The following is a 22,078-nucleotide window of genomic DNA, read 5'->3' on the forward strand; positions in this document are numbered from 1 at the left end:
TTAACAGGTACACCACCTCCACACAGGGATGCCCCACAGAAACAAGTTTATTTTCCTGAAGATTCCAGATGACACCCACCCTCCAACCTAACGTTAGCCTCAACTTCTCTTGTACTCAGATGCTTTGAGGCAAAGTACTGAGTTATTCTTGCATTATACAGCTGTTAGAATAAATTTTACTGTTATTCATACCTACTGCTGACAGCAGTCACCAAATGCATGCATCCAATATTACAGAACAGTCAATGCTAAGTTCCCATTTAAAGTGTTAATTGCATGCTGTACTCCCACTGCAAGCCATCGTTTGTTTCCAATCACAAGCATCGCTAGAATCAAAATACCAACTATTTTGGTTCAGCTACTTCAGGACTAAAATGGGAATGTTTTATCAAATTCATTGAGAATGAGGGCTTTGCTGGCCAAGTACCATTTACTGCCCTTGCTTAATTGCCCAGAAGGCAGTTTAAGAGCCAGCCATATTGCTGTGGTTCTGAAATCACAAGTCAGACCAAGGATGACTGATTTCTTTTACCCAAGAAGACATTAGGGGATCCAAAATCTGTCTTTCCAAGAATGGCAAGATGGTGGCTTTTTTTAAAATTCAGATTTTACTATAATGGAGAGATTCAAACCCATGCCCTCAGGATTAATCTAGGGTTCTGGGTGTATTGTGGAAAAAACTATTCCACTGCCCACAAATTGTTAGACAAGGGGCAATATTTAGTGTTAGAAACAAGGTCCAGGCAAGTATAAAAAAGTTATCAATCCTCAAGACTTACGTTCTTTGTGGCTGTAGCCTCTGGTCACTGTATGGGATCAGGGCCACCAATTCATTGACCAGCCCTGCAAAACAGAAGGGGATGAACAAAAGAGTTCAATTAGAGCATCAGAACATTTGAAAACAAAGTTAGAGGCTACCAACCAACTATCAGGTTTATTTTGGGAATTGCAGTGTATAGCTTAGTATGATGAGGATGCTCTAGAAGAGCAGAGCAAACTGTACAAACTTTGAATAATGGAGTGACACTGTGGGTTGAAGAAAGGCAAACACTGATTTGTGTATACACCAAGCTTGAAAGTCAGGAAAAGATCACATCTGGGCTAAGGCAGTCAAAGTACACATTTTTGGAATTTGAGCTGGGAGGATTTGGTATAGAGGAAGAGGTACCTTTTAGGTTCATAATTTGAAGATTTTTTTTACACAATAAACTGAAGCCCAGGTTTGGGACTCACATAAAAACACAGGAAGCCCACATGTTCACAGACCAATAGTCAAACTATCACTTTCAGGTTGAAAGGATATGGGTTTTTGAGTGTGTCAAAATCTAAGACCAGTAGCAAATTTAAAAATATACAGAAGTGCAGAGCCAGGCAAAGTGCTGCAACCGCATTATGCAGGAGCTGGTGCACCTCATTGTGGTCGAGTGACTGCATCTATAGCATGTGCTCTGGCTCAGTTGATGGGCTGGAGCCTGAGCTTCAAACACTGACTTGAAGGAAGGAGGGGAGGGAAGTTACCCCAATGCGGTGTCTCCCAAGGCACACAGAGTCACATTAACTCCTTCAAAGTTTGAAGGGTGGTCAGAGAGAGGAAAATGAGACTATGAAGTTGGCAGGTAGAGCGATCCAGAAGGAGCCTCAGACCTTGAGCTTATCTAGTAGCTTTGAGATTCATGCTGTGTGGAGGATGAGCAAACTGTTCATAGCAATGTGGTATTGGGAATTAGACTTGTGGCCAGGATCTCATCTAGGCTGAGAGAGATACAGACAAACTGGGGGGGGAACGGTGACAGATGTTAGATAATTTTTAGTGCTCAAAGTGGAAGACATTTTGAATAGGCATGGGGTGGGGGAAGAAGAGAAGAAAGGAGAGAGAGAAGAAATTAAGTACATCATGGAAATAGTTTGCCCAATACTTTGATTAAAAAAGTAGAAAAAGGCAGGCAAGTTCAGTGGCCCTGATGGCTTGTGTCCAAAAAAAGATCTAAGGAGACAGCTAGGAGGTAGCGAAGTTACAACCAAGCATCACCTAAAATCCTTGTATTCTGGAGAAGTACTAGAGGATTGAGAGCTGCTAATGACACTGATGCCAGAAGGAAAGCAGACAAAGTGGGCATGTATAGGCCAATTAGCTTAATTTGTTAAAAGTAAAAGCAGAATGTGTTGGGGAAGAAGAAAGGAACTCAAACACGAAGCAGTCAACTGTGTGAAAGGGAAGCCACATCTGACTAATTGAATAGGAGGAAGTCTCAACCAGAGTACGCACAGGGAAAGCAGATGTATTGGATTTGGACTTCCACAGGCATTCAACAAGTATCTCCCAAAAAGGAGGAGAAGTCATAGGTAAGAGCTTACAGTGTTAGAGGTAGCATATTGGCTCATGGGCAGGAAGCTGTGGCCACACCCCCCAATTGACAACTCATGACCAGGAGCATTCTGCAGGGATCAGTGCTGGAACACTATTTACAATGATTTGGAAGAAGGAACTGAAGAAATGTACATCAGCCAAATTGCAGATGACAAAAGGATACAGGTTGCAAAAAGGAATACAAAGTGTGAAGACATTGTTAGATTAAAGTGGGTAATATGGAGAACATAGGGAAAGTGTGAAGTTAATTCTGGAAGGACAGTATTATTTAAATACAGAGAAACTGCAAAAAGCTAGCGGAGGTGTAGTCGGTAACCAGGAAGGCTAATGGAATGTTCACCCTTACGGAGGGTGAGGAGTACAGAGTAGAAGTCCTACTGCAACCACAAGAGGTACTGGCAAGACCACATCTGGAGTACTGAGATGCTCTCATCCCTTTACAAGGTATTATTTCATTGCAGACAGTCAAAAGTTCACTAGGAGGATTCTGCCGATGGAGGGGTGTCTAATCAAAGGCTAAACAGGGACTCTACATGCCTGGTAGTTAGAAAAAATGTCACTGAAACGTATTGGGGGGGGGGGGGGGGGGGGGGGTGCGGCGGTGTCAACAGGTCAGTGCAGAAAGGATTCATTTGCCCTGATGGGAAGGTCTAGGACCAGATAGTCTCTTATGAGGTGTCAGGGTAGGAGGGAGAGAGAAGACAAAACCCAAGGGTTAAAAAGAGAAAATGCAGGAAAGTGGATGAGGAATGTCAGATTAAGCATGATCCTACTGAATAGGAGAGCTGACTCAAGATGCTGAATGATCTACTCTTGCATAATACTATGATTTAGAAACAAAAGAATTTGATGCACAAGAACTCATCTAGCTTTTTCATCCCACCCATATAAACAGCATGGTCATTCAGTGGTTAGCAGTGCTGCCTCATTGCACCAGGGACCTGGGTTCAATTCCAACCTTATGACCATGTGCAGTTTGCACACCTGCACCTGGCAGAAACATTTTGGTTTCTTCAGTCTAAAGGTGTGCAGGCTAGGTGGATTAGCCTAGTAAATGCAGGGTTATAGGACAGGGTAGGACCTGGGGGGCAGGGGCAGGGGTGGTTGCATTTTGAAGGTTGGTGTGGATTCTAGTTGCCTGCTTCTGCATGGTCAAGATTCTATGATTGAGCAAATTCAGTAGAGATGCCACCCTGCACCTCAAATGAACAGGGAGGCTATTTAAGAAAAAAAGATTTTTCAGGCAGGTCAAGTCATTAAGTATGCTTTTAGTAGTTCCCCACCTTGCAATTTATTATAACTAGCATGGAACAATGCCAACAATTTCTGGTGACCTGTGCAATTTATTTTATCAACCAGGTCAAATCATTTTCAGCCATGAAAGATGAAGTGTGCCAGAAGTCAGACGACCTTAGTGGTTAAATGTGGTACAGGTACAAAGATTTCCTTTTTGGATTACATCAGCATTAAAGGCCATGAAAAACAAGGACAAAGCTCACAAGTGACACTCACTCAGCAAGGATTCTGCTTGAAACAACATTGTCGTTTTCAGAGATAATGGGAACTGCAGATGCTGGAGATTCTGAGATAGAGTGTGGAGCTGGATGAACACAGCAGGCCAAGCAGCACCTTAGGGGCACAAAGGCTGATGTTTCAGGCCTAGACCGTCCATCAGAAAAAAGGGGAACGGAGAGAGGGAGAGGCAGGCCAAAGATAGTGGGGAAGAGGACAAGCGTTGCAGTGGGAGAGAGATCCCCTGTGGTTTGTCCAGAGGGAGAAGGGTAACTTCAGGTTAAGCATCCCTGATGCTGCTTGGCTTGCTGTGTTTATCCAGCTCTGCAGTTCCCATTATCTGATACAATTTTAACCTCACTGCAAAGCCTCTTCCAGGGATGCCTGACCTGAAGTTACCCTCCTCCCTCCAGGCAAACCTCAGGGGATCTCTTTCCCACTGCAACTCGTCTGTCTCCTCGAAGATGGATAGATCTGCCTTCCCCATTTCAGAATAGGGTCTCCAACCCCCTTTTCTGATGAAGGGTCTAGGCCTGAAACATCAGCGTTTGCACCCCTAAGATGCTGCTTGGCCTGTGTTCATCCAGCACCACACTGCTATTCTCCTTTTCAGTTGAGCTTCCCTGTGACCAAGGTCAAGTACATGTAGACTAGTCACCATCTGGTACTGATATTTAAAAAGTCACCCCCCACCCCTAGTTCCTGGATTGGAAATTCCTTTGTCATTAACAGACTTGTTGTTTGCAGTTATGCACTAAGTGGATAAAACAGGAATAAAATACTTCTTGAAGAATGCAATAAGTGTAGCATCAGCAAAAGTCATGCTCAGGGCAGGATGTTAGAAATAGAAAGCCATCTTAACTGGAAGCTTGATAGCTGATGTCTGTTACCTGTTGTGTATAAGTCTTTATGTTCAGTGGATCGACAGTTTTAGTATTAGGACCTGGAACACTAAGAATGAGATCTCATGTAGCACAAAGAACTGGTGACTTTAGACTTTCATCTAGGCATCAACATGAAAGAGGGCCATGATAAAATCATCAGCTCAAGTGTACTATCTTTGTACTGTTAAAGAGTTAATTAGCTCACTGGTTCCTAAACCTTTTCAGTATCAAGACACTTCACTGAATCAAATTTTTACACTAATTTTCATTCAAATGGATTGCACAAGTGTCATTTGTCTCAAGCAGGAACAGTAAGGCCTCCTCATTCCCCACCCATCTTAGCAGGCACTATGCATCCCAACAGAACCCTGTTGCTAAGAGCAGCTCCCCCTCAGCTTTACACAATGGAAATCGATGAAGCAGTCAGCCAAACTTTTAAAGATAAAAAGGGGACCAACTCTGCAGCTCCTAATGACCCACAGCCACGTGATCAGACTGGCTCAGCCCAAAGAGGGCAAAGGTTAAGTAACAGTGACTACCCTGTGTAGTGGGTCCTACACCAGTTAAACTACTGCATTAGCTGGATTTTTGCTTTTGTCTTTCAATTACATTTCCAAATGCTATTCAGCCTGATTAACTAGTATGTGGGGTCATGGAGGAATGTAATGTTAACTCTGTACATTTTGCCTTGAACTTAATTAGAATAGTATATGTAATCCAATTGCAGCTTCTCACTCAAGTTTAGGAATGTTTCAGATGAAAACAAACAGCAACAGTTCACCACATTGAGGCTGGGTTGCTATGTCCCATCGTAAAATAGTTTTCCATTACTTAGTTCAACTTTGAAGTGCATCCATGGCTGCAATTTTATTTCAGGGTTTGTGGATGTTATGCATGCATTGCAGAGGGATAAGATCCCAACTTACGCCAGTATTTGGGATGTATGTCTAAAACTGAAATGCAGCATCGCAAAGTCAGCTGTTATGGAAAGTTGGCAAATAGAAACTCAATTGTTGGACAGGGGATTTCCCTTAAGACATTGGAGGTACCAACTAACTAGATTTAATGCTACATGCTTCATGTACCAAAGTAATTAAAGTAGCAGTGCAAACTTGGAGTATCAAGCACGTTTGCTATTAATATGGTCTTAATACCTTAAAGGCTGATTTAAACACCAAGTTGGGCAGGACTTAAAGACACTCAAGCATATGGAAAGTAAATGCCTATTGCTTTGACAAATCCAAAAAATCCTGTCCCCATCTGCTTTCCTTCCAGAGCAGGATGGATCTTAAATGACAGATTTCTGGCCTCCACTTTGCTGACTGAAAAAGGCAGTTTTAGGAGTGTTAAGTTGTTAATTTGGAAATGCTTTTAAGCAAACAAAGCATAGCATATCAACTTTATTAGCAAAGAGTAAGCAAAGTTGGAAAGCTTGAAGGTTCCAGTAGAAGAGAAAAGCATATAAATGCAAGTCCTACCTGCTCCAGATTGGTCTTAACTCTTGACCAGGTTGATTAAAAAAACAGGAGTAGCCACACAATGCAGCACAGGAGACTAGATCAAAGACCTCTTGCATAGTCAGACATTTCAGTTGTCATGTAGGAACATTTGCTCATTTATGCACAATAAAAACTCCAACAGCACGATGACAGCCAGATAATTTGGCAAATGCTTCTCCAACAGCTTCACAAGGCCAATGAGGGAGAACTGTTCAAGAGTGCTGTGGGATCTTTAATATTCTATTAAGCAAGCAAATAGAGTATCAGTTTATCTTTCCATCCATCACTACTCATCTAAATACCTGAATTTTAAGAAAATCTAGGACCTGTTTGGACATAGGATCTACAGCTTGCTTACTCCAGTTGTTAGGATGCTACTGACAGCCACAAATTGACATCTATTGATATACTTCTGGTTCCAATTAGAGTTCTGAATTTGTAATAAAAGAGGGGTTGTTTGATCCATTAGACCTGTACTGGGTCTTTGATGGGCCAATCAAAAATTGCCCAGCCCAGCTTTCTGTCCTCTATGGACCAGTTGAGTGTTTAATCATTCTTTTAAGTAATAGTTTTGCCTCAAGCACAGAGAAGCCTGGCATCCATGAAATCACCAAAACATTAAAAGCCCCAATTCAAAAATCAGGTAGGATCAGTAGAAGCAAGTTTCTCATTCACAATTTGAGGATGAAACAAACAAAGGAGAACCAGTTGGACTGTGTCTAGATTTCCAGAAGGTATTCAACCTTGGCAGGGTGGAGAGGGAAGAGAGAAAAGAACAAAATTGCTACGAGGCCACAATAAAAAAAAGGGGTCATTTTCCAGTGAACAGGCAACAGCAAGGCCAGGCTGGCAAACTGAGCCTTGTGGTAACCCACTGTAAATAACTGAGGCACCAACATTAGCCAACCTATATTGATGACTTGGATGATAAAGGACCAGTTGCACTATAGCCAAAATTTGCTGACTGGGAACATTGATAGGAAGGCAAGATTGAGGAGAATGCCACAAGTCTCCAGGAAGAGAGAAAAATGAGTAGACGAACATTTCTTGAAAAAGTCATCCCTCAGGCCCCTTAAATCCTTCCTTTCTAGTTTTAGGCTCCCCTACCCCAGGGAAAAGGCTCCCCTACCCCAGGGAAAGGGCCATAACTATTCACCCTATCCCTGCCCCTGATTTTATAAACCTCTAAAAAGGTCACCTCTCAGCTGTCAGAAGGGGGATAAACAGCCCCATCCAAGCTCAAACCCTCCAACCCAGACAACATCCTTAAACATTTTCTGCACCCCTTCAAGTCTCAAAATCCTTCCTACAGGACGGAAGGCCAGAATTGCACAGTATTTCAAAAAAGTGGCCTAACCAATGTACAATTGTAGCATGACCTCCCAACTCCTATACTATGTGCACTGACCTATAAAGACGAGCATACCAAAAGCCACAATAACAAAGTGTGGAGCTGGAGGAACACAGCAGGCCAAGCAGCATCTCAGGAGCACAAAAGCTGGCGTTTCAGGCCTAGACCCTTCATCAGAGAGGCTCTTTGTTATCTTGGATTCTCTAGCATCTGCAGTTCCCATTATCTCACACACACCAAAAGCCACCTTCACTATCCTGTCTACTTGCAACTCAGCTTTCAAGGAAATATGAATGCACACCACTGCCCAGGGCCTTGCACACTTTAACAATCAAGTCCCACCCTGACTTGCCTTTCCAAAAATGCAGCACCTCATTTAAATTAAACCCCACCCAATCAAAGTCCCATTGTACTGGGACAATCTTTGCTGTCTGCTGCACTAAATTTTGGTGTTGTCTGCAAACTTGTTAACTGCACCTAATGGTCACATCCAAAGGCTTTTCTTTAAAAGTGATAAAAGTAGTAGCCCCAGCACAGATCATTGTAACAAACTGGCCACATGTCTCCAGTCTGAAAAGCAATCCTCTATCACCCCCCTCTATTTACCATCAAGCAAGTTCTCCCTGTATTCCATGTGATCTAACCTTGGCAACCATGAGGAACCTTGAACACCTTACCTGAAGTTCATTAGATCACATACACCACTCTGCCCTCAATCCCTTCAAAATATGAAGGAAGTTAGAGAATTTCCCAATCCACAAAGCCACATTGACTATCCCTAATCAGTCCTTACCTTTCCAAATACGTGCAAATCCAGACCCCCAGGATTCCTTCCAACTTACCCAGCACTGATGTCAATCTCACTAGTCTATAGTTCCTGGACTTGACTTTACCACCTTGGTTAAAAATAGTGGCGCCACATTGCCTGAAGACTGGTGGTTACTCACTTGTGATCAATAATACAAATATCTCAGCAAGGGGCCCAACAATCACTTCCCATACTGCCCAAAGTTCTGAGATGGACCTGATCAGGTCCTAGGGATTCATCAAGATAGCCAGTACATCAACTGCAAAGACAGTAGACCAGTTTGAAGAATGTACAACTGTTTAGAGTTCAGAGATTTCACCATCCTCTGGAGAGCTAAAGTCAGTAACAGTGATCCCATATAAAACCCTCAAAAGAACTGCAGATGTTGTAAATTCAGGAAGAGTGTGTTTTAGGTCTGGTGCCCTTTCTTCAGGGAAGGTTTGAGGAAGGGTCATCAGACCTAAAAATGTTAACTGTATTCTTGCAGAGATGCTGCTAGGACCTGAGTTTTTCCAGCAACTTTGTTTTTGAACCATAATCCCATGTGGTCATACCACAGATCTGCAGGATCTAGATATCCCTGTCAATGATACAAATGCAGTTTTAATTATTAGTACCAAAAATTCAGACCAAGAAATGTACAGATCAATAGGTTTATCTTTCCCATTAGCTGGCCTAGAGAATCAAGTTTACAAGGGGATTAGAGGCACAAGATTATGCAGTCGTAATGGGGACCTTTATGCTCAAACTGGGATGGAAACTGGTGAAAGGGTCTAAAATGGTTGAGAAGATCCCATGAACAATTTCTTGTATTATTGTTGTATCTAAAAACTTGCTTTATTACCTACCTATCCTGGCCCCATGTGCCACACCAATTCAGAACATGCCACTCACCAGATATCTGAAGACCAGCATCTTGGAGGACGTGCCAACTTTAATGGCCACTATGCACCTGGACACTGGCATTCCAAAGCTGCCCTACTTTAGATAGGGATGTTTGCAGAACATGTCAGAGGAAGATGGGGCAATGATTCTCAGGCAGACAGCAACATGCCCAAGATGTGCAAGCACACAACTACTCCAAGGCTGTGACAGTAGTTGACAAGGTTATCACTACATTTAAAAAGGTCTCTGCCACATGGACCTCGAAGGGCCTGTGCAGCTGGAAAGGAAATTAGAGTGAATGCCGGTCCTTGTAGAAGACCCAACCACTCCAAAATGGAGATGCCAAGACATCCATATCCCACCTGATTAAATCCCTCTCTGCATTCCACTACAATGCAATGCCAGAATTTAGTTATTTTATGTCTGTGTAGCCCCAATTAGCATTGTTACAGCTTTAGACATTCTTCCATAGATGGAAGCTTGTAGCAAGAGCCTGCAATATGCAGTGTTCCTCTGGTGCATGGTATCAAAACACAATGGCTGTTGCTGACACCTTTGGCCCTCATTCTACGACACCCCTTCACTTTCTTGGCTTCTGACTAGCTTACTCCATTTGTTTTGGACACTTGCTCTTCTGTCAGAGACATGTGGGGACAGGAATGAATTAGAGAGAGTGGAGATTAAAGATTCTCCATGCCACCCCTGCCCCTAACATGGGGCTGTATGCAATATTCTTTCCATTTAAAGTCCAAGCTACTGCCCATTAGGGATAACCTGCCCACACTAAGTGTGGTCACAGTTATTTTCTTTGCTGTTGGACACTTGGGAAGGCTAACAGGAAGGAGACAGGGCTCCTCAGCCAATGACTAAGTCCCTGCCTCTGTCAGAGAGCTCTAAACATCCAAATCCCCTTCCTGATACAGACAAGTTATCCTTCCGCCAAACTGAGGAAGGGTCACTGGACCCTAAACATTAGCAGATTGTGCTTCAGAAGCTGCTAGACCAGCAGAGCTTTTCCAGCAGCTTTTGTTCCTAACTTACAGCATCCACAATTCAGTTTCTAATTTACCTCAAATTCAGCTCCTCTGTAAAGAGGGATTGAAGTGCCTCCCTCAGTTGGTCAGGAGATTTTACCAAAGTATCCCTTTTCTGCCAAAAGAGTAGAGAACACAATAGTACACAGGAACAGGCCCTGCTGTTCCATGAAGTTGTGCCAAACATGACACCACATTAAGCTAACCCCTTCTGCCTGCAGTCCATATCCCTCATTCCTTGTATCTTCATGTGCTTTTTAAAAAGCCTGTAAACACTCTTATCTGCCTCCACTACCACCCCAGCAGTGCATTCCATACCTACAACTCTCCTCTTTCTCCCCGGTATTAGACATTTCAACACAAGGTTGACAGTCAATCTTTTCCCAACCTATGCATCTCAATTTTATTGACTATAAAGTCTCCCTTCAGCTCATGACTTCGGCACCCTCAAAAGCTCCACATCCTTATGGTGGTGGTGGTGACTGGAATTGAATGTATACTCTGGCTTAACCAAAGTTTTAAAAGCTGAAACATGACATCCTGACTCTTGTACTCAGTTCTCTCTGATGAAGTGTCTAGGCCCAAAACATCAGCTTTTGTGCTCTTGAGATGCTGCTTGGCCAAGGGAAGCTCCACACTTTGTTACCAAGGCAAGCAAGCCATGCACTTTTACCACCCTATCTGCTTAGTGGCCACTTTCAGTGAGATATGGACTTGAGACTCAGGATCTTGCTGCATGTCAATGCTGTTTAGAGTCCTCCCATCAACTGACTACTTTTTCTTAGCATTCGATCTCCTATGGTGCAGCACCTCACCTGCTGGAGGTAAACACCATCTGCCATTTCTGAATCTGATCTATATCCTGACCACCACCCGTTGTGTCATCTGCAAAATTACTAATCTATCCATCTATAATTTTATTCAAGGCAAGTCATTTATGAGAGAAAGAGGTCCTAGTTTGGATATCTGCAGAACACCAGTGGTCAGGCTGCAGGTCTGAAGAGTACTTCCACCACTACCTTCTGCCTGGATGAGCCTACCATAAGGGACTTTGTCAAAAGCTTTACCAAAAATCCATGTAGACCACATCCATTGCTCTACCTTCAGATCACAATTGTCATCAAAAAAACCAAGCTAGTAAGACACAACCTGCCTTGTCCAAGCCATGCTTTTCCAAAATGGATGTAAACCCCATCCAAGTATTCTCTCCAATAGCTTCCCAACCACTGGAGAGACCAGCCCATCTAGTTTCTTGGATTGACCCAGTTCCTTCACCCCCTACTCCCAAAAGGGAGGAAAGTTAGCTACTTGCCAATCTTAAGACCTCTCCAGTGACTAGAAGATTTAAAAGAAGGATTGCTGGAGCCTTGACCACAATCTCCTTTCATCTTTCAAGAACCCTGGCTAGATACCATCAAGCCCTGGGGACTTATTCACTTTAAACACTTGGAGACCTAAAACCATTTCAAAAAGGAATAAGGCCAAACATGTTTTTGAGAAGTCACCTAATCTGAGCAATCACCTAATGAATCTAACTGCCTCCAATGCGAATTCAGTCTTTAAAAAGACCAAATCAAAACAGTACAGTGATTCCGATGCAGTTTGACTAAGCACTTGTCCAGTTTTAACAAGGCCTGGATATTTAAATTCCAAGGCCCTACAAATGAAGGCCAAATTTGCTGCACCTACACACTAGCCTTGTTTCATGCTGAAGAACACGACCTCTGCACTTTTCAGGGATCTCTTGCTATTTTAAGACACTGCTTAATCTAAAGATGCATCACCTCACTTTTCTACACTAAACTCCATCTGCATTGTTGGCTCAAAGTTTATATTCTCACCACATCCTCCAATCCATTTCTTGGGTCATCAGCAAGTTAGATACATCACACCCTGTGCTGCACAACATTAACAGTGAGACTAGTCTTTCAGACTGGTAAAGACTTGTTCAGATTTTGCACAGTCCCTAGTCCACACTAAATATCATTAATCCTGTGAACACCCAGCTTGCACAATAACTTTGGTACTTGTTGAAAGCCCTCTGAATATGCTAGAATGAACAGTTCACCTTAGACTGCTTATTATATCTTCAATGACGTCTATTAAATTTGTCAAACATGATTTCCCTTTCACAAGAGCACACTACTGCACTGAACTTTAAGATGTCCTGCAATTTCTTCCTGAATAAAATAGACTTAAGTAATTTTCCTGTTACAGATGTGGGTAAACTGAATTTCCACACAAGTGGGGGGCAAGAAGCTCAAATAGAGAGGAGGGATGGTGATAGGGGAGTGCAGGTAGGCAGTGGTGGGGATGGGTCAGTGAGGTGGGAGAGAAAAATGGACATGTGTCAGGTCGAGGTGGAGATGAGACGAGGGTTGGAGAGAGATTTTGAAGTTGCAAAAATCCACATTTAGGCCATAGACTTCCAAGGTGGAATAGGAGGTGCTGCTCCTCCAGTTTCAGGTGGCATTGTTGTTCATTCTGGGCCTCCACCAGTGTCACATGTTGCCCAGGGAGTTGGAATGGTTTTTGACAGACAACACTTTCTGGTCACAGAGCACAGATGCTCTACAAGCAAAGCAGTCTCCAAGCCTCCACTTGGTCTCACCAAAGTAGAGACGGTCAAAATCAGGAGATGTAGCACTTCCTGTGGTTGCAAGGAAAGGTGCTGAAGGTGGGAAGGGATAGTGGAGCATGAAGCAGATGTGAGTTGAGTATGGTTCCTACAAAAGGCAGGGAGAGAAGTATAATCTTTGGTCATGGGGGGTTGGATTGTAGGTGGCAGAAGTGGTAGTGAATGATATGTTGAATGTGGAGGTTGGTGGGGTGATGAGGGGACCAGAGGATTTTTTTTTTTTTTAAAAACAGGGGGTGGGCAGGAAACAAGATGCAGTTGAAAGCATTTTTGACCTAGCTGAGTGTCAAAACCTTCCTGGAAGCTTTTCTGGGGCAGCAGGGTGGCAGCTACTAGCACTGTTGCCTCACAGCACCAGGGACTTGGGTTCAATTCTAACCTTGGGTGACTGGAGTTTGCATGCTCCTTGGTATCTGACCTCCACAAGATGCTGCAATTTGTTGAGTTAGCACCTCCATTATCTCTGCAGCCACTTAAATCCTTGGATGAGAGTCATCAGGTCCTGGCAACTTGACCACTTTCAGTTAGCCTTAATTATTTTGTCCCTTGATCAATTGGATTTAGGCACCAAGATGTGAAAAGTGCATGTGCTAACGAGCCAAAATCATACCATACATCAGGGTAATAGAACAGAATGCAGAACAGTGTTGTAGCTGCAGAAGAAAGGTCAACTCTAATGTAAGAGGTCCACAAGTCTGAAGATAGCAGGGAATAAGCAGCTCTTAATCTGTTGTATGTGCTTACAACCTTCCACATCAAGGTGTTGGAACAAAGACTTAAGATTTTCCCTCCCATCAGCACCTTGGGCATCCGATGTTAGATATTTATAGCATCCATCATGAAGACAAATGCAAGATAGTGGTTTCAATCAGGTGCCTTTCTTCATACCCCAACAATACCCTAGTCACATCCAAGGGTTCCACACATCCTTCAGTTATTCTTTAAGATACTGAAAATCTTTCTACTTTTGAGACAGCAAATTGACTTAAAGTGGATAAATAGAAAATTTGTGTCCAATTGGGCACTCAACCACTTGTTCATGTCACTGAATAAGAAGTTTTACTAAGCATTAGGAAAGCTCTGCTTAGATCCTTACTGCGCATCCTTTAACCTTCACTTCAGCCTATTGCCTAAAAATGACAAGACTCTTTATTTAAAGTTGAGGACACTGGTTTGAGACCCAAGCTGCCTTCCCTCAAACAATTTGAATTTCCACCATTTGTAATCACTGTCCACTAGAGGATCATTAACCTAGGTGACAATCACATTCTTTTACTAGTTTCTAGATGGTTGATTGCACAACATACTGTTCCAAGTATGATCCAGATGCACTCCAATTCTTACCCTCATTTGTTTGAGAAGCCAATATGCAGATTAAACCATTCATAACTATAGTGCCCTTACACACCATTTTCCAATTTATACTTTGTCCTATAGGGAGGCATATAGTGTCTTCAGGCAATTCTAAGAATTTCTTTCCCTAGCTATTCCCAGTCCTGATCATTCTGCATCATGTCTCTAATAGACAAACTATTTCTTGCTACCAAAAAAGGTGTTAAATAAAAAGGATTCTCCTCTGGAGAGAATTTATTTTAAAATTGGCAAGACCACACAGATGCTACAACATCTGAATGGATACTGCGCAAAATCAGATAGGAATATTCCAGCGGTCAGAGACGTTCAGCTTATGATCTTGAAGCAAGCATCCAATGTGGCCTTCAAGATATACAATGAAGAATTGCTAAGCAGAAACTGATAACCAAGTTCTGCACACAAGGTCAGCCTCAACTGCAATCTTGGGGTTCATGTCATGCTACATGTAACCCCACCATACTGTTCTGTATCTAAAGTCTTCCATACTGTTCTGTTTTGACACCATCACCATGGTGACTTGGATCTTTCTACCATGGTTTGTAGAGTTTGGGATTACCTGCTACTTTGGCTAGGCCCTTGGCAGCAACTCTTACACCAAGTATGTTCTTCCACCCAGTAGGTTTGGTTCCAGAGCCACTTAGTTTTTTCTAATTATCTCTGCCTTAATCAGATCATGGGTCAACCCTTGACTTGCTATTCAGCTGTTGACATTGCTCACACCAGAGGTTTGATTTTTGCAATTATTTATTCAGCTTGTCAACACCCAACTCACCACAATCTTTTGATCTCTGCCTATAAATTCCATGCCTACATGCTTCCAAACACGAAGGAGTAGTGCTCTGAAAGCTTGGTGATTTCAAATAAACCTGTTGAACTAGAACCCAGTGTGCCTGCTGGCCCTTTAAAAGGTTGTTTATGAATTTAGATGCTGCTGGCTAGACAAGCATTTATTGCTTATCCCCAAGTGCCCCATGATCTGTTTTACACAGCCATTTCAGAGGCAATTTAAAGAGTCAAGCACGTTGGTATGTTTGAGGAATCATGCCTAGGCCAGACCAGGCAAGGACAGGTTTGTCCTCCCTTTGAGGAAAAAAAAGAATAAGCTGAGTTTCTCCCCCTCATCATATGGGAGTGAGGAGAGTGATGATTGTTTGTCTGTGACATTTCTGCACCAGAGAACAGTGTAGACTTGGTCATTATTCAAGGCTGGAAAGAAAAACAGAGTCAAACAAAACTGATGGAAAAACTCAGGTGTGGCAGCATAGAGAGAAATCAGTTAATGTCTGGAGTTCAGTGACCCTTTCTCAGCTGACAGTAGCTAGGAAAGTTTGTTTTTAAAATGTAGGGTGGGGGTGGGTAGGGAAAGAAGAGAAAATCACAAGGAGCAAACAATAGCTAGAGATACAGCTGAGAGAAGAGAACAATTGGACAAAAAAAAGAGTAGAAGGGATCAGCCTTGGAGAATAACCTCAAGAGTGAGATGAGCTCACCGAAACATAGGATTTCAGGGGGGCTTGACAGGGTAAATGACGACAATATTTCCCCTTATTTATACATTAAGTGATCTGAACAAAAGATTGAATATTTATCAAACTTGCAAATGACAATGATGGGTGTGGGAACAGGTGCATTGAGTTAGGAGGCTACAGAAAGATTTGGGCAGGCTAGGAGAGGGGACAAAGTGGCAGACAGAATACAAAAATGTGGCAAAGTGAGGTTATCCACTTTGGAATGAAGTGTTGATTGTTTGTTGTTTAAGCATTTGAAGCACAAGGGACTCCAGAGAATCCTGAAAGAGGGCTCTTCAGGTTAGCAGGTTCAGCTGGCACATAGTATGAATGTTAATGTTGCCCTCCTAAGACAGCAGAAGAGTAAAGATGTACTGCTCAGTCTGCTCTTATCAGACCACATTTGGAATACAGAGCAGTTTTGGGCCCTGTAAAACATGAAAGGCATGCTGATGCTGGAGAGGGTCCCAAAGTGGTTTAAAAGAATAACTTTGGGGAATGGTCAATAACTCTGGGTCTGTACTCATTGGAGAGAGAAATCACATTGAAACTTAGAATACAGGACTGAAGAGTGGATAGGAAAATGTTTTCACTGGCAAGAGAGACCAGGACCTGAAGGCACAGCCTCAGCAAACAGATGACTCATTAGAACTGAGACAGAGGAATTTCTTAGCCAGAGTTTGATGAACTTGTGGAACTTATTTGTCTCCATAGCCTTCCTGGGAGAAGTCAGGAGAGTCTATTTAGAGACAAGCAGGTTCTTTATAAACTTTTGATCTCCTTACTAGAGGTAGCAGGGGACCAAGGTTGAGAAACACTAGCCATGACTGAATACCAAGCAAATCCAATGGGCTGAATATCTTAATTCTGCTCCTTTCTTATAGTCTCATGGGAGATACCTAGGACCAGAGGACAGTCTCAGAATTTTGGGATGACAAAGCAGAGCAATTTCCTCCAAGGCTCAAGAGGCTGAATAGCCTGTTTTTATTTCTATAGATTTTTAAATTCATGGTGCAAGACAGTTCACCCAGGTATCCAATCTACTGGTTAGCTGCCAAGTTAAACCATAACTGTAGCAAGTGATCCCTATTCAAAATGTTACAAAACACTCAATGTACATGAAGAAATTAAAGCTATATTTGAAGTGATGCAATTTGCAACAGTTGAGCTTTCACAACATTTTCCACTCCCCACCAAGTGAGCAAAGATCAAGAATAATTTTGCCAGTTTCTAAATCAACTGCAAAAACCTCCTTATGTACCAAATCCTACAGCTTAGTGCATCAGCAGTTAGCTGTCTACCAGATCACATTTGATGCAGTAATACTTTAACCAGATAAAGCTGCTCCTGCATTATTCAAAATTCCAAACTAAGCCATGCAGTTACTGCAGCTCTAAGAATCCATCTTGAACCCTTGTGTCGTAGAAGTGGTAGAGATCATAGGCAACTCAATTCTGGGCAGTTCCTTATCAGTCTTTTGGTCAAAGACATGGATAAACACCTGTTGTGCTGACTGCCTACAAGCTGCTGTCTGAACTACAATACACAACCACTGATAAGCAGTCATCTTCCTAGTGCTGTGTAGTCAGAGCACGATCAGGTAAGAGGGAAGGAGTATCAACAAGGAGCAAGTGGTAAGCTGTTACAATGCAAGCCTGCTTACATGCACCCAGAGGTTCATTGGACTTTGAGAAAGAGCAAAGTGATTGTCTCAAGAAACTTTTGCTGCTGATTGCAATGAGAGGGGGAAGAACATCCAAAATTGGCAAGGATGGATCTGATCACAATCAGATGACAGGCAAGACTAGAAGTGAAACATCTGAAGAGAATTCATTGCATTCAATATATATTCAAAAAAGTGTACGGAGGACAAAGCTCCCTTAATGGTGGAAGGGGTCGAGGTTAAAATGAGGCAGACAAAAAACAAGCAGTTCTGTAGCAAGGAGGATAATGCAGCACTTCAAAGGAGGACAGATAGGTGAAGTGAGCATTTGTCAGAGGAATGCAGCAAAACAGTATAAATGAAGTATAATTCTAAACAGGGTGCAGAAGCTGGAAAACCTGGTGTGCATGCACAATTGAAGGTGGCAGGATAGTTTGACAACAGGGTTAAGGCATCAGCATCTTGGGCTTTATCAACATGGACAGGGAGTACAAGAGTTAGGAAGTGATAAAATACTTGTACTGAACCTGGGTTTGACCCAGTGAAGTGGTGATCAAGGTGTGGAGCTGGATGAACACAACAGGCCAAGCAGCATCTTACTCCTGAGATGCTGCTTGGCCTGCTGTGTTCATCCAGCTTCACATTGTGATCAGATTTTCCAGCATCTGCAATTCCAATTATCCCAGTGAAGTGGTATCTAGTTCTAGACTCCACACCTGAAAGGATACAGAACAGATTCGAGAGAATGGCTCCAGCATGAGGAACCCAAGTCAGATTGCAGAGGATTCACCTGAAGAGCAGCTTGAAAGGGGATTTGATTGAAGTGTTGCCAGTTTTATATTGGTAGGGCTTGGTGTGGTTATACTTTCATGACCTGGAGTCCCAAGAAACCAAGACCCAGGCTAATGCTCTGGGGTCATGAGCACTGGTGAAATAAATTCAATTTAGTGAATATTTCAAAAGCCCATGTGGTTCACTAATGTTCTTCAGAGAAAGACTTTACTTGGTCTTGCCTACGTGCAACTCTAAACCAACAGTAATATGGCTGGCTAACTGCACCAAAGTGGCAGAGAATGCCTGAGCTCAGAGGCAATAAACAAAGTCAAAAAACAGGAAACACCAACCATGATCAGTTCCCCCTGCTCTTCTTGCTGCATCTGGTTGGATAACTAGATCCTACAGCTCTCAATTCATGCAAACAGTTACTGAAGCGTGTAGAAATGTTGAGGCTCAGCACCATATCCTGGGAACACTGACCCCATCACCTACTCACCCAGTAACCCCACTGGGCACAGTCTCATCATGCAAACAGTTGAAAACTGGTCACAAACCTGAGTCCCCACACTCCAGTTACTTGAGGATGCTGCTTACACAAGCAGAGTAAAGTGGCTGGCTGGACAAGTGGCTTGCAATGCAGAGTGACAAACAGCACAAGTTCATTTTCCATACCAGGTGAAGTCTACAAAGGATCCATCTTAACTTTGCTCCTTGCCTGAAGGCCCTCAGGTTAAACTCACCGTCACTTCAAATGACAGCACTATAGTCTTAAAAAAAGGACCGTCACAACTTGCCTGGTCTTTCACCCAAGGCCTAACCAAACAGCTACTGAACAAGTTTGTCTGCAGACTGCTTAAAACCAAAGACAGCAGCAAGGAGCTCTTCATCCCATCTCCCAGGGAAAGAAGAGTCTAGATTCTTAACCCACAATTGTTTCCCCACCCTGTCTATTTTTCTCATCCATGCCAAGAAAAGTCGATTGTTGGTCTAACGAATAAACAACTTGGTGCATTTGGGGTTCGAGGATTATAGCTCAGCTTGCTTAGCAATTTTTTTTGCTAGTTGTTAAAGTTTGCTTACAAAAGGGGAATTATTTTCTTGTTAAATTACTACTTTACCACATTTTGTCACTTGTCCTGAACAGCTGTCAAGCCAATGTGTCATGTTGGTGCTTTAGTTGGGTAAGCATTATGACTTGTAGAACAGTGGGGCTCAGTTATCAGCACACTTCCACATTGTGTGGCATTGTCAACTCAGTCACTTGGAGAATGCCAGGAGAGCGCGTTGCTACGACTGCTCCATGGGCTAAATGAACTCTGCTTATAAGTGCCTTGGTGGGTTTTTAATCATACATTGATTATAAAAGCACAGGGTCAGCAATGGAAGAACATTGAAGATGTTGACTACAGCAGAAGCAACAGAATTGGTACAAGTACTTTGGTGACAGAGGGGGGAAGGTAGTCATTGGCAGTTCCTGCTAGTGATCAGTACAAACTACCTGGTGCTCCAATCCAAACCCCACTAAGGCCCAAGTTAGCAGAGGTAATGGGGGCAGACTGGAAGAGGGAAATTGAAGGGATTACTTTTTTTTTTTAAAAAGAAGAGTGCATTAACCTGAAGCCATCACAATGCTCCATTTGTTCTAAAAAAAATCTTCCTTTTGAAGTTGATGGCTGGTAGCATCTGCTCAAGTCCAAAGTAGTGATGTTGAACAAAAATCTGGTTTGTGTCAATTCAGTGGTTCCAAGAAGCAATGCACTTCAGTATGATGGTGTCAGCAAATATTACTACTGCTGAGTGAACTCTAGATGTTTTAGAAAAGTGGCTTCCAGAGACAGAAGAGAATAAAACCACCAAAAAAAAAAAATCAAACCTGTAAGATGACATACAAATCTCTCATCTCATTGGCCTACTGTAATTCTTTCCATAAACCTTTAAAAATGATAGACACTTAGAACCCCCAGCTCTTGAACTGCCTGACACATTGACCAGATTAATAAAAAAGTAAACTTGCAGCAGTTAAAGCTACTTTAAACAATTCCAATTCCTGCATTTCCACATTTTTAGTGACCTAACCCATTTTGGCAAAGATCCACCTTTTGTTCACTTAAACCCCTGCTCCTACTAAATTTTCAAACTGCTTTCTCAGGCCACTTTGCAACAAGTGGAATCATTTTACACTGTTTGAAAGAGGGAAACTACAGCTCTCCTTACCAAGATGATGTGTTCTTCCACATTTTGGTTCAAGCACTGGGAAAGTCTCTTGCAGATGAGCTAGAGCCATGGAATTGCACACAAGGAGAGCTGGCCAGCAAATGACTGCCTAGTTGGAGTGCTCTGGAATGGTGACCACTAATGACAAAGGCCTTCTGCCTGACTTGTTCAGCTACCTGGGAACCATTTCAGTGAGAATGCTTGAGGGAAGAAGCCAAACTTGTTTCCTTGATCAGTTGCTGCAAACAGACAAGTGAAAAATCAGTCGCCCTGATGATTGATCAGGGTGCTTACTTGGTAAAATGGCAAGCCAAAGGACATGTGGTCTCAAACCAAAGTCAGACACTAGGCCTGAGAAAAAGAATTGCACTTGTAAGAGGTGGGTAAGTTGCCAAGTGTCTCACAACAAGACCCTATTATTAGCACCTTTAACACCAAAGAAAGGTACTCAACAGCAATATAAAACAAATTAAGACTTAAGTCAGTGAGACATCAAGTCATAACCAAAAGTTTGGTCAAAAGGAACATCAAGGAGGAAAGCAATGTAGTGCAACAAATGCAGAGGCAATGGTGCAGCATTTCAAGTCAGATCCTCAAGAGGCCAGAATTAAAGTATCAAGGCACGAGGAGATTAGATAGATAAGGCTATGGAGAGTTTTAAAACTTGTTTTCAAATCCATCAACTGACTGCTAGCCAGAGTCAAATAGTAAGTGATGGATGTAGTGGTACAGCAGTAGGCTCTTTATCTCTGGATTAGAAGACTTCTGTTTAAGTCACCTGCCCCAGAGGTGTAATTACATCCAAGCTTAGTGATTTGTTTCAAAACAAACAGCAAGGCAATAGGGACAGAATTACAATACAGGTATACAGTGTTGAACAACAAATTTAGAAGCAGCAATGTGGGAAGACAAGCTAGAGATTTAATGTTACAAAGACAAGGATAAAAGTTAACAGATGACTGAAGACAAGAGATAAAAGGTGATGTTATTGCCCATTTTCAACTATCAAGGGAATGTGACAGGAAGCCAATTTCAGGGTCAAATCAAGCCAATGAACAACCTGCTTAAGCTCAAATTTTGTTAGGGGTAGAAGTACAGACAGTAGCCAGAGAAGGGTGTCTGAAATAGGGATTTAAAACCACTCCAAAATCTTCCCAACACAGGTGTTACCAGTATACATTAGAAACATAACTGCTTGCCAGTGATGTGGGCAGCACTAGAGAGAAGAAATTGGGTATTGCAACTAATTCTGATCACAATGCAGAGGATTAGAACCAGGTGAAAGCAGTCCTACAAGATGGACAAGAGGGGTATCAGAGGAAGATGCACTGTGTCAAAGACTGCAGACAGATCAAGGAAAGAGGGCTTACTTTTGCCACTACCACAGGATGCTATTTGCACTCTGAAACAGTGCTTTAATATTAATGGCAGACTAGACACTAATTCAGAGATTCAAATATACAGGTCCAGGAAACAGAATGACTTGAGATGAGACATGTTCAAGGACTTAAGATGGAAGGACAGTTGGAGATGAGAACAGGAGTTTAGTTTGACCTCAGCAAA

General features: G+C 42.6%; 1 protein-coding gene across 1 annotated transcript in view; it reads right to left on the bottom strand.

The window, feature by feature from the left end:
- Window positions 1-22,078, bottom strand: part of LOC125448347 (transmembrane protein 106C-like) — a 48,401-nt gene that overhangs the window by 24,207 nt on the left and 2,116 nt on the right. Inside the window, exon 2 of the mRNA XM_048523616.2 lies at window positions 780-843. Coding sequence (XP_048379573.1) covers window positions 780-843 — 64 coding nt within the window. The remainder of the gene's footprint in view (window positions 1-779; window positions 844-22,078) is intronic.

Source organism: Stegostoma tigrinum, chromosome X (genome assembly GCF_030684315.1).
Source record: "Stegostoma tigrinum isolate sSteTig4 chromosome X, sSteTig4.hap1, whole genome shotgun sequence".
In the NCBI taxonomy this organism is placed as follows: Eukaryota; Metazoa; Chordata; class Chondrichthyes; order Orectolobiformes; family Stegostomatidae; genus Stegostoma; species Stegostoma tigrinum.